Source organism: Schistocerca cancellata, chromosome 9 (assembly GCF_023864275.1).
Source record: "Schistocerca cancellata isolate TAMUIC-IGC-003103 chromosome 9, iqSchCanc2.1, whole genome shotgun sequence".
Lineage (NCBI taxonomy): Eukaryota > Metazoa > Arthropoda > Insecta > Orthoptera > Acrididae > Schistocerca > Schistocerca cancellata.
Window position 1 is genome coordinate 317,586,177 of NC_064634.1, and position 12,294 is coordinate 317,598,470.

Sequence of the window (12,294 nt, forward strand, 5' to 3'; positions counted from 1 at the left end):
GTGAGAAATTATGGTTCGTCTCCTCAATCGCCCGCCCCTCCAGTGTGATGTCAATATGAGGGTCCCCCCTCCTCACACTCCTCTCCCCCCCCCCCCCCCTCGCCAAGCTTACACTCCAGGTATTCTCCAGAAGGCAGCACTCTTGTGCTGACGGAAAAATCCATCTCTGTCCTTTGAGGAAACGTGACGTCAATCTGAGACTTTGGCGACGATTCCAGAAGGACGTCGCGAATCTGCTGAGGGCCCAGTGGACGAGGCGGTGCGTTCCCTTGCGTAACGTGCGGATCCTTCCATTAGGAGGACCTCTTAATTGCACGCCCGCGGCCATTGTCTGCACGTTGCAGGTGGGCAGCGCGGATTCCTCGACCGCGTCCAGTTTCTCCGTTCCCCCTCCGCCCCTGCCGCCCCTTCCCCATCCCCCCGGCGCCGCTGTCAGTTCCCACCGGCGTCGCTTTGAGGTGGCGGGCAGAGGCGGTCGCCGCACAGTGCTACCCGAACGCTGCCGGCAGCTGGACGAAGGCGGCGGCAAGACACACGCAGCGGGCTACACACGGGAATACCGGACAGCGTTGCGCGGACCCACTCACACACCACACGGGCAGCCATGACCGTCGACGGGTGAGTTTCTTCTCCACAAAGTGTTATTAAACAGTCATTCGACGCTTTCTTCTTCTTACTCTGTTCCCTGTCTGGTGCAACAATATAAGAACTTCTGGTACCACTTCTCACAAGGGAACCTCTCCATCGCACCCCCCTCAGACTTAGTTATAAGTTGGCACACTGGATAGGCCTTGAAAAACTGATCACAGATCAATCGAGAAAACAGGAAGAAGTTGTGCGGAACTATGAAAAAAAATAAGCAAAATATACAAACTGAGTAGTCCATGCGATTGGCAACATCAAGGATAATCTGAGCTCAGGAGCGCCGTGGTCCCGTGGTTAGCGTGAGCAGCTGCGGAACGACAGGTCCTTGGTTCAAGTCTTCCCTCGAGTGAAAAGTCTTTTTTCGCAAAGTTATGATCTGCCCGTTCGTTCATTGACATCTCTGTTCACTTTAATAAGTTTAGTGTCTGTGTTTTGCGACCGCAGCACATAACCGTGCGATTAGTAGACGAAAGGACGTGCCTCTCTAATGGGGACCGAAAAAATTTGATCGCAAGGTCATAGGTCAACCGATTCTTCCACAGGAAAACACGTCTGACATATTCTATACGACACTGGTCACGGAATGTGCGTCACATGACAGGAATATGTTGCCGACCCACCTAACTTGTACACTTGGCGAATGGGTAAAAAGATCCTTTTACCTTCCCCGATTTAGGTTTTCTTGTGGATGTGATAATCACTCCCAAAAAAGTGATGAAAACATAACAGTTTGTCACATAAACTGCAACAAATGAATGCAACAGTTTCACAGTCGCACAATTTTCCCTGTGCTCTGTCAAAACGTATGTTTTTAACGTATTCATATTTTTCCGTGTGTAGACCGTCAAATCCTGCATATGTCCAAGCAAATCTTAACATGTCCTGAAATTTTGGAGAGCGAAGTTGATTATGTGTGAGTGCCTGAACTTTGATAATCGTCTGAAAATAAAAAATTAAAATTATCACTCGAGGGAACCCAGCTGCTCACGCTATCAACGACACCACGGCGCTCCTGAGCTCATAATAGCCGTGATGTTGCCTATCTTGCTCCTAGACTACTCAGTTTGTATATTTAGCTTATTTCTTTCATAGTTCCACACAACTTCTTCCTGTTTTCTCGATTGATCTGTGTTCAGTTTTTCAAGGCCTATCTATCCACTGTGCCAACTTATAACTAAATCTGAGGGGGCTGCGATGGGGAGGTCCCCTTGGCAGCTAAATCTGTTTCGACAAACTTTTGCCATTATCGGCGTGGTTATACTTTCCGTAAATCGGATGTGAAGTCATTTTAAAATGTTTCCGAATTATATCTCGGTACACTTAGGTGTCAATGTGGAGATACTAGGTTTCTTGTCCCGATTTCGCATTAACTGGTAACAAATATGTTTTGGTCATGGCACAAAAATGCGAAAACTGTTATTGTTTTTTCCGTCTTAAGGGGGGTAGGACGTCAAACGGGACGACTTGGAGCAGGAGACACACCACAGGAATTTTTAATTTCCACTGTCTGTACTTTTAAAAATAAATTCATAAAACTTTGTCAGAATGACCAGAAAGGGTTCAGGATTTACACTTATAGTGGTGGAAGTTCAAAAATATAAGAAAATAATTTATTTTTTACATTTGTATTTCACCTTTTTTTTCACTTACCACTGGCTGTATTTGTTGCTATAGGTACACTTTTCTTCATAAGTAAGGCAGATTCTTCGATGAATTTTGCACAGCATACAAACCATACGTACAGGTGTATGAAACTCTAGAATTTTCCAAATCTATTAAAAACTGTGGTAAAAATTGAGATAATTAACTATAAAATTTGAGTTTTTTTCTAAACATGAAGTTTAGAATGTAACAGCACATTCATTTTTTCATAAATTAAATAATTTCTAGAGTTTCATACACCTATGAGTATGGTTTGTAGGCTGTACAAAATTCATCGAAGAATCTCTCTTACTTACCTATAGCAACAAACGCAGCCAATAGAAGTGAAAAAATGATGAACTTTCACTTGTAAAAACAATTATTTTGTTATTTTTTTGAACTTTCTACTGCTATGATTGTGAATGCTTAATCCCTCCTGGTCATGCTGACAAAGTTTTATGAATTTATTCGTAAAAGTATAGACAGTGGAAATTAAAATGTCCTGTGGTATCTCTCCTGCTCCAAGACGGCCCCCTTAAGCTGACTGCAACGACAGTGTATTTTTCACCAGACGCGTTTCGCTTTCATTTATAAAGCATCTTCTGCGACCATTGATGTTTTTGCGCCCTTTTTTTATTTTCTGAAGTCCTGTATTTTTCCTTCATTGTTAACGGTGGTTTCGCTGTTTTCTGACTTTTATGGACCCGCTTTTTCTTACGTTGCGTCTGTGCTTTTTCGCAGTCACCTCATCTTCGTAAATTTCAGAACAAAAAGAGTACTGTACTGTGGCTTCCACGTGTTTCACGCTCATCACGTAGAATTTGTTTTATAAATAAGTGGAACGAGTCTGGTAAAAATACTCGTTCCCTACAATAATTGTGACCCGGAAAAACCAATAATAAAATTGATTACAACAGCTGCTGCGGAAGACGACTATACAGACAAACAAATTAAGTACAATCTGTTTTGTTATCCTGAGTACAGGGCAATTCGTAAAGAACATAGTGATTAAAAGCAGCTATAACTGTTTCATGCTCAGAGAAACATCGATAATATACAGAGGAAGTAAAAGAAATTTAAAAAAAAAATCGGTCGTTGCGCGAACGCAGAGAATCGGCACGCACATTTTGAAATCAGTATCTTCCAAATTGTTGGCTCGGTCGTACTGAACGTGAGGATGCAGTGGTCTGCGCTTAGGAACCTAGATTTTCGAACGTGACAACCATAGATTCCTGTTTAGGACGCTCTGTGCAAGACCTTGTCTATGAGCGTATAGAGAAAACAGTTCCAGAACGCAAAACGTGTATTTCTAATATACTCGCGTCGGTAACTCCACATACGCTTCAGGAATTACGGCGTGAAATCGATTATCGTCTTAGATCAGTAGTTGTCAGTCTGGGCGTAATTCCCCCTGAGGGATAAAATAGAATTTTCTGCTGGGTAAAAACCAAAAGGGTTTGACTCTGTGTCAGCTATGAAACCAAATTATTTTTAAAACATCATTACTACTATCAAAATTTTGTAAGACTCTAATATTCGTTTGAAAAGTTATGAGTAATTACTTTTTTTCAATTACTAACATAAATGCCAAACTCTGTGCGGTGGATATTAAGGTTCCTCAATCAGACCATGGACCACACACATATTTTGTGCTTTGTACCTATTATCGACGACGATGAAAGTGACGCACATATGTAACAAATGCTAAATACATAACGAAGATGTCTTCTACATATTGTAGATAGCTCCTCCAGTAGAGGAGAAATAATTGCTTCATTGCTAACCTCAAAACAGATAAATGAACTAATTTCCAGCATGACAACAGTAAGTTTAGTGCCGTACACAGTATTATTAATATTAATATTATTGTTATATTGGAAAGGTATTACACAAAGCATTGGCAGCCCGAGTTGTTAGAATTTCCGCCAGTTCACAAGTGAGAGGTTCAGCAATCAAATGGTTTACGAACAGTAAACTTATTTTAACTTGGTTGATTTCAAATTGGGGTGCAGGATGCGAGTGGCTCTAGCATTCTTATATGTGAAGGTGTTGTAGGTAGCACAAGTGATGCACCAGAAATTGCTTCATCATCGCCGGCCGCGGTAGCCGTGCGGTTCTAGGCGCTGCAGCCCGGAAACGCGGGACTGCTACGGTCGCAGGTTCGAATCGTGCCTCGGGCATGGATGTGTGTCATGTCCTTAAGTTAGTTAGGTTTAAGTAGTTCTAAGTTCTAGGGGACTGATGACCTAAGATGTTAAGTCCCATAGTGCTCAGAGCCATTTGAACCATTTTTTGCTTCATCATTCATTCTAATACACACACACACACACACACACACACACACACACACACACACACTACCCGAACACAACATCTGGAGAAGACATGCGGCATTCAAGATTAATAGATGTGAAAGTAAATTTTTGAATATCACAGCAATGAAAACAGAAACAATGAAGTGAATGAAACTGGAGCGTGATTCATGATATGCGCTGACTGAGAACAAGTCAAATACAAGAAAAGTTATTAGACAAAAGCTGTGCCAATTGTCTAAGTGGGTCAGTAGTTCGACATTCAAGAAAACAACCACCAAAACTAAACATCGTTCATCTTTTAACATTGTAAAAATAAAAGTGTTCAAGGAAACTTTTATTCGAAGATTAGTTGTTGCTAAAACTGGTGGGGGAAGCGCAGGCGGTGGAGAGGGGGTAGGGAGGGAGGGTGATAACGCTGGGAATCACCGTCTTAGACGTTACCCGTGTGACCGAGGGGAGTCTCATAAAACACCTGTAAAGTATATAACAATTTCTTTTAACTTCTTATCGATGTATCTCTATCCATCAAACTGTTATTTCCGGTTGTAATTGCTATATTCATTTTGAATTGCCCTTCACATGCCCTTCTTTATACATCAGTATGTATGTATTCGATAAACCACTGTGAAGCGGGTGGCTGAGGGTACTTTATATTGTACCAAACATGAAGCTTTCTTTCTGTTCCATTCACGTATGGAACGCGGTAATTACGACAGTTTAAACGCCTCTATGCACACTGTAATTAATCTTGCCAAACTGATCTCGACGTGAACTATGGTTCAAATGGCTCTGAGCAGTATGGGACTTAACTTCTGAGGTCATCAGTCCCCTAGAACTTAAAACTACTTAAACCTAACCAACCTAAGGACATCACACACAACCATGCCCGAGGCAGGATTCGAACCTGCGACCGTAGCAGCAGCGCGGTTCCAGACTGTAGATCGCGTGCACAAAAGTTTGTACAAGACGTTTTGTCCAAATCTGCGTATCTCGATCAAGGACGTTTGATTCCACTATTGGATCTTAAGAAATTTAATATAGTTCGTTTGAAATGTAAGACGATCATGTTAACTTGTTATTGTCAATTCACAAATAGGTCGAATGTGAGGTCCTATTCAGTCAAACGTCAAAACAAAAAAAGGAACGACTGATTTTTGTTTGGTGAGGGGGGGAGGGGGGTAGAGGGACGGGGGGGGGGTTAGTGTGTGGGTGGGTAGACAGGGTGTTTATGTGTGTTTCTGTAATATCGTTATTACATACAAACTAACAGCTGAGATGATGGAGAGTGTTGTTGCTAATATTGACACAGAAAACATAAATCTTAATTATCATTTCAAAATATGAACATCTGTCCTCCGAAAAACGTGTTAAGCAATGTAACTTCCAGGACGTCTCGTTTACTTCTGGAATGCTCCGTGACATGATTTCCAATAAAAGATCGACATTTAACATTACGTCCGAGGTTTTAGAGACTGATTCCTAGCTCAGATAAATGCGGGTGGCAATCGGTTGTGATTATAATGACAGAAACAATGCTGCTTTCACCTAAACGATAAGTCTAACCACTATGGGGATATAATAATTTGAAACCTCAGTTCTTCCGAATACGAGTTTAATTTGTCAACCACTTACTCTTATCAGTCGACCCTTTCGACATTGGGCAGTGTTTCGTAGTAGTAGAGGCTGCGTTTCGCTCCATATGTGCTCGTCAATACTGTTTATGTAGCAGTACTGAAATATAAAGACTCGAATTTTCGTCGTTGCTTCAATGCCACAGACGCTTGGTGTCTCGTGTTTGCGATCTGGCAACAATGTTGTGGCGAGAATTAAAATCAGTAACAATATATGAACTCCGTGAGAAACTCTAGTACCTGTGTGCTACCGAGCGTGATGCCTTTGAGAAGCGATGACTTTAAGCTGAATTCATTGTAGGGAAATGCAGCCGGTTGTAATTGCGCTGCGTCATCCTTGCGTCATGTGGAGATGAAGTGCTCATGCAGCATATTTTCTTATTTCTCGACACCCGCGCAGTGTTGCCAAAAAAGCAGAGACACAACCGCATACGATAATGTTTCTGACAGTTATATGAAAATGACGTCATTCACGCAAAATAAGTAGGAGATACGCATATTTATTTGCGTTTGAATGTAGTAGAGTTAAATTGGAAGATACTGAAGGAAATAGATTCGTAAATGAGACACTAAGAGTAGCAGGTGAGTTTTGCTATGTTGGCAGCAAAATAACTGACAATGGCCGAAGTAGAGAGTATGTAAAATGTAGACTGGCTATAGGAACCAAAGTATTTCTGGAAAAAATGGGAATTTTTGTTAACATCGGATGTGAATTTAAGTGTTAGGAGCTTCTTTCTTAACGTATTTGTCTGGGGTGTAGCCTCGCACGGAACCAGAACGTGGACGATAAGTATTTCAGACAAAGCGAGAATAGAGGCTTCTGAAATGTAGTTTTGGAGTGCTGAAGGTTAAATCGCATAACTAATGATGGCGTACTGAATCGTATTGCGGGAAAAAGAAGTTTATGGCATAACTTGATTAAAAGAATAGATCGGTCAGTAGGACTCACAAGTGCTTTACCGTCTTCTTGCACGAGAAATTACATCGACAGTCGAATAAAACACATTGGAGGTTACAAATAAGAAGGCTCCACGATACTTAGCTGGAAAGGATTCGACTAGATTGATTCGACATTGTCCTCATTTCTTCCTATACTGCGCTAATCTCTCCCACTTCACGTAGTTACAATACGTAATACTCTGCATGATCCGTTTCGCGTATTCCAATGTTTGTCTGCCCCAAATACTTTTCTTGAGACTTTTCACCTTATAGTATTTGTCGAGGAGGATCCGAATAGAAGTCGCAGTGGGTAAGGAAACGTATCGGTACAGTACAAATCCTAAACCGGTCGTCCACATTTATGTCTTCTAAGATTTCCATAGATAGCTTAAAGCAAATACTGCAATGATTCCTTTGCAAACGACACACTCAGTTTCCTTTCCCATCCTTTTCTAATGGCATCTTGAGCTTCATGTCTAATGAACTTATCGTCGACGGAACATTAAGTCTTAATTTTCTCGTCGACTGCGTTTATTTCCTCTTAAGTTCCTATTTCATCTGTTGACTTAAACAACTTTTCGTAGCATTACATTTCAAATACAGTATTCTTCTTCTTCTTATTCTTCTTCAGATATCTTAAGCTTCAGTTCCAAACAATGCAGTTGTCCAGACGGACATGCACTTTCACTTTCAAGAACTTCTTATTCCGTTGCGCAACGTTATTTTATACCAAAAGTTACCGTATTGTGAGAGGCTGCTGCTCTAACAGAGGGCAGCGCTTTCACGCGAACGCTTTGCAAGGTTTTCTGCGTGACTTTGCGTAGCCACTTCGAGCGACAAAATTCCGTCGTGCGTAAGTAGAAAGTTGCGAGGCCTGGCTGCGTTGTTTGGTTACGACTGGGAGCGTGGCGTGGTGTGGTGTGCTGCGGAGAAAGTGAGCTGGGCCGCAGTTGCATCACGTGTCCCGCCGCCGCGCCTCGCCGTTGGACACGTGTTGGACCTCACGGCGGCCGGCCGAGGCGCTCCGTCTGCCGTGAAGAGCGGCGTGCGGCCCTCGAAACGGCGGAGCCGCCACCCGCCATTGCCACCGACGGGGGGATCGAGCGTCCTCGTCTCCACAGATTTCGTCCATATTTGTGGACTACGCACAGCTCGGACGGGAATTGTGGTACCGATAGCTACGATGCCACTGCTTAGGTTGCCACTACGACCGACACCGACGACAGCGCCCTCTAGCCGGCGCTGGAGAGCCCTGAGAGCATCGCTACAGATTCTGCACATTTGATCAGGTGCAGCCAGCCAGGACACTTCGCTTCAGCATCGCACCTACGTACAAAGTTATGTAATCGTTTATCACCTTTTTTTCGCAGCCAGTAAACCACGTTCTTGCAGTACCGACTTGTATTACCTTTTTTCGTTCCTACCCACGCGCCGCCTCCCAGGCGGGATACAAAAGGAATGAAAGGGACGGAAGTGGTAGCTCCAGATGGACGAACGTTTAGAGAAAAATAGCATTTTTAGCGCGGGCCAGATGCATCGTTAGCCATTTGGGAACAGTAGGACCATACTGATCCAAGTGACAGTTTCCCTTTGTTCTTAACGCACGGATGCATAGAAGAAAATATAAACTTTCGTGCCACCTTGAACCACGTGCAAAAGCCACCGTCTTTTGTAAAAACGTCTCTACCTCCACTTTAGAATTGATTTTGCATTTAAAAATACATCCTGCCGTTCTCATCGAAGCGAAAAACCACACTGGGAGAGTTATGGCTGCAAGTTATAGCTCTGATTAGCGCGAAAGCTGAAGTTCTCCAAGCTTAAAATACCGGGTGATCAAAAAGTCAGTATAAATTTGAAAACTGAATAAATCACGGAATAATGTAGATAGAGAGGTACAAATTGACACACATGCTTGGAATGACATGGGGTTTTATTAGAACCAAAAAAAAATACAAAAGTTCAAAGAATGTCCTACAGACGGCGCTTCACCTGATCAGAATAGCAATAATTAGCATAACAAAGTAAGACAAAGCAAAGATGATGTTCTTTACATGAAATGCTCAATATGTCCACCATCATTCCTCAACAATAGCTGTAGTTGAGGAATAATGTTGTGAACAGCACTGTAAAGCATGTCCAGAGTTATGGTGAGGCATTGGCGTCGGATGTTGTCTTTCAGCATCCCTAGAGATGTCGGTCGATCACGATACACTTGCGACTTCAGGTAACCCCAAAGCCAATAATCGCTCGGACTGAGGTCTGTGGACCTGGGAGGCCAAGCATGACGAAAGTGGCGGCTGAGCACACGATCATCACCAAACGACGCGCGCAAGAGATCTTTCACGCGTCTAGTAATATGGGGTGGAGCGCCATCCTGCATAAACATCGTACGTTCCAGCAGGTGTTCATCAGCCAGGCTGGAGATGATGCGATTCTGTAACATATCGGCGTACCTCTCACCCGTCACGGTAGCAGTTTTGCTGTCCAGCGTCATCTGTCGGACATTTTGTGAACTTTTTTTTGTTCTAATAAAACCTCACGTCGTTCCAAGCATGTGTGTCAATTTTTACCTCTCTATCTACATTATTCCGTGGTTTATTAAGTTTTCAAATTTATACTGACTTTTTGACCACGCGGTATTGTGATGATTGTGACTTATAGTTTGGAGTTCATGTAATTTGTTCCATTAAAGTCAAAACAAGAGCAAAAGAAGGGGACAGATATCTTCCCGCCTGAAGCATGGATGGACTTCGTGCGTGGCTCTCGGAAGCGTAGGCCTGTCATAGATCGAGATATGACTGACGAGTTCCTGGATTTTGACAGCCTATCAGGTCATTACAAAGACTACCAGACTGTTTTCGGAGAGGCTGCAAAGAAATCCGAAAAACAAAATTCTTCAAAGACTCAATCCGTATGCATTAAAATGATGACTGTAACACAAAAGTATAAAGCGAGTGACCTCACACCTAATGAAACAGATTTGCAGGCATTTCTGCTAAGCCTCCGAAATTCATATATGTATAGTCTAGTGCAGCAACGCCAATACCATACAAAAAATGCAAGACATAAAAAATTTCTTATATTTGTTCCATCAGTTCATCATCCATTCCACCTATAGATTCCTCATGTACCCAGAAGAGGACGGAGTGATGAGGCCCAGGACGCTAAAAACATGCTAACCTCCGGATCTGAAGAGGAGTAAATTTGATTACGTCCTTAGGTCTCCAGTGTTTCGATGTAACGCAATTGTAATTTCATTCTTTGGTTGTACTAAGGTTACCTAATGATGAAGAAACCAAATTTTTTGTATCTTCCGACAAAAAGACTTCAATAAAACATTTCTTACTTATTCTAACATATTAGTTAACATTTCATTAGATCTTAAAATATAATAAATGATCCCTTTCGTTAAAGCAAACACAAATGCGTTTCCTTAGTTTTCTTGAAATGATGAGATCGCCACTTGCATCAGCATGGTTCTGCCGTCGCCATCGATGTTGGCGTATGTTCCACGCAGCGGTTGGTGCAGCCGAAAGAGTGCAGAATGGTAATCCGAGAAATGTGAGACCAAGTCTCTCGGCGAAAGCTTTTGTAATTTTTTCATCTTCAATTTTTACTTTACTTACACTGAAAATAAGCAGAAATAATGTTCACTATATTATAAGTACTAATATTTACAATTACATGTTTGTTGTAAAGATCCCATACAAGCAAAAACTTGGTTTATATCCGTAAAAGGTTTGTTCTCATAGCAGAATTTGGGAGCAAACGACGCGTAACGCATAATTTCGACATTTCGGAAAGTGAGTTCCGATCTGTCGCGAAATGGAAACCATTGTGAAAATCCGAGCGCACAGTGAGCACGTAAAGATGCATAGAAAGTAGCGCCTCCCGCCAAGTACGAAGGCCTGGTGAGAAATTTGGCCTGAAGCTATGCAGCCCACATAACAAAACTGTTACTGGCTTCGTTCAAGACAATTATCAACAGCACTCTGCAGGAGTAATGAAGATGCTCCTTCTGCGTTTTCGATACAAAATGTTTGATCACCCACAATACAGCCAGTAATTGGCTCCTCCTGAGTTTCATCTCTGCTCACATGAACCGCTGGTTATGAAGACAAGATTTTGTCACTGTCAACTAGCTCCAGACCAGCGCAGAAAATTGGTGGAAAGCACTGGCGGCTGCCTTGTATGATGAGGGCATTGGAAAGTTGCTACAATACTACGACAGATTTCTAAGTCGGAGCGCCGACTATGTGGAGAAGGGATAGCTAACTGTTGCAAACAAAACATTTTTGATTTTGACAGTGGTTTCCATTTCGCGGCCGATCGGAAATTGCTTTCAGACCATCCCTTGTATATTGGCAAGGATAACAATGGAATGTATTTTGAAGCAGTCTTCTCGAGATGTGATTTTTTCTTCTTTCTCGATGAGGTAAGAGCAGTTTTGAAAATGTTTCATAAAATTCATCACATGGCTAAAACAAAAAAGACATTGCATAGTTTCACTAGCGTAGTGAATTTAGTGGGAATAAGTTAAATAGTCCGTATGGCAATCCGTCTTCATCTTGAAAAATCTTTTTGTTTAATGTGTATATTTGTCTTCCCCACGAATCAAGTAACAGAAGAAATTTGTTCTTCGGTGCGTAGAGCTTCATCAAATTAGACCGAAAATGTACTTATAAGGCTGTTGTAAGTATCCCACATTTTGACGAAGTAATGACGACATTTCTGTATTTTGCTATTTACTCATCCACCATGTTCTGCATCCTCTGTCCAAACACTGGACTCGCATTCGGGAGGACGACGGTTCAATCCCGCGTCCGGCCATCCTGATTTAGGTTTTCCGTGATTTCCCTAAATCACTCCAGGCAAATGCCGGGATGGTTCCTCTGATAGGGCACGGCCGACTTCCTTCCCCATCCTTCCCTAATCCGATGAGACCGATGACCACGCTGTCTGGTCTCCTTCCCCAAACAACCAACCAACCAACCTCTGTCCAAATGAACCAGTATTTCAGTGTAGGCATACGTAGACTGTTCGCAGTAATTTTCCAGAAAGTGTCACAGCACACTGCGCTGAACACGAGTGATTTACTTTGTTCAGTTTCGGCTTATTTGCAG

General features: G+C 42.4%; 1 protein-coding gene across 1 annotated transcript in view; it reads left to right on the top strand.

Annotated features, from left to right (window-relative positions):
- Window positions 1-456: 456 nt before the first annotated feature.
- The window catches only part of LOC126100633 (fatty acyl-CoA reductase 1), a 247,309-nt gene continuing 235,471 nt past the window's right edge, over window positions 457-12,294 (top strand). The window contains exon 1 of the mRNA XM_049911260.1: window positions 457-618. Coding sequence (XP_049767217.1) covers window positions 605-618 — 14 coding nt within the window. The 5' untranslated portion in view covers window positions 457-604. The remainder of the gene's footprint in view (window positions 619-12,294) is intronic.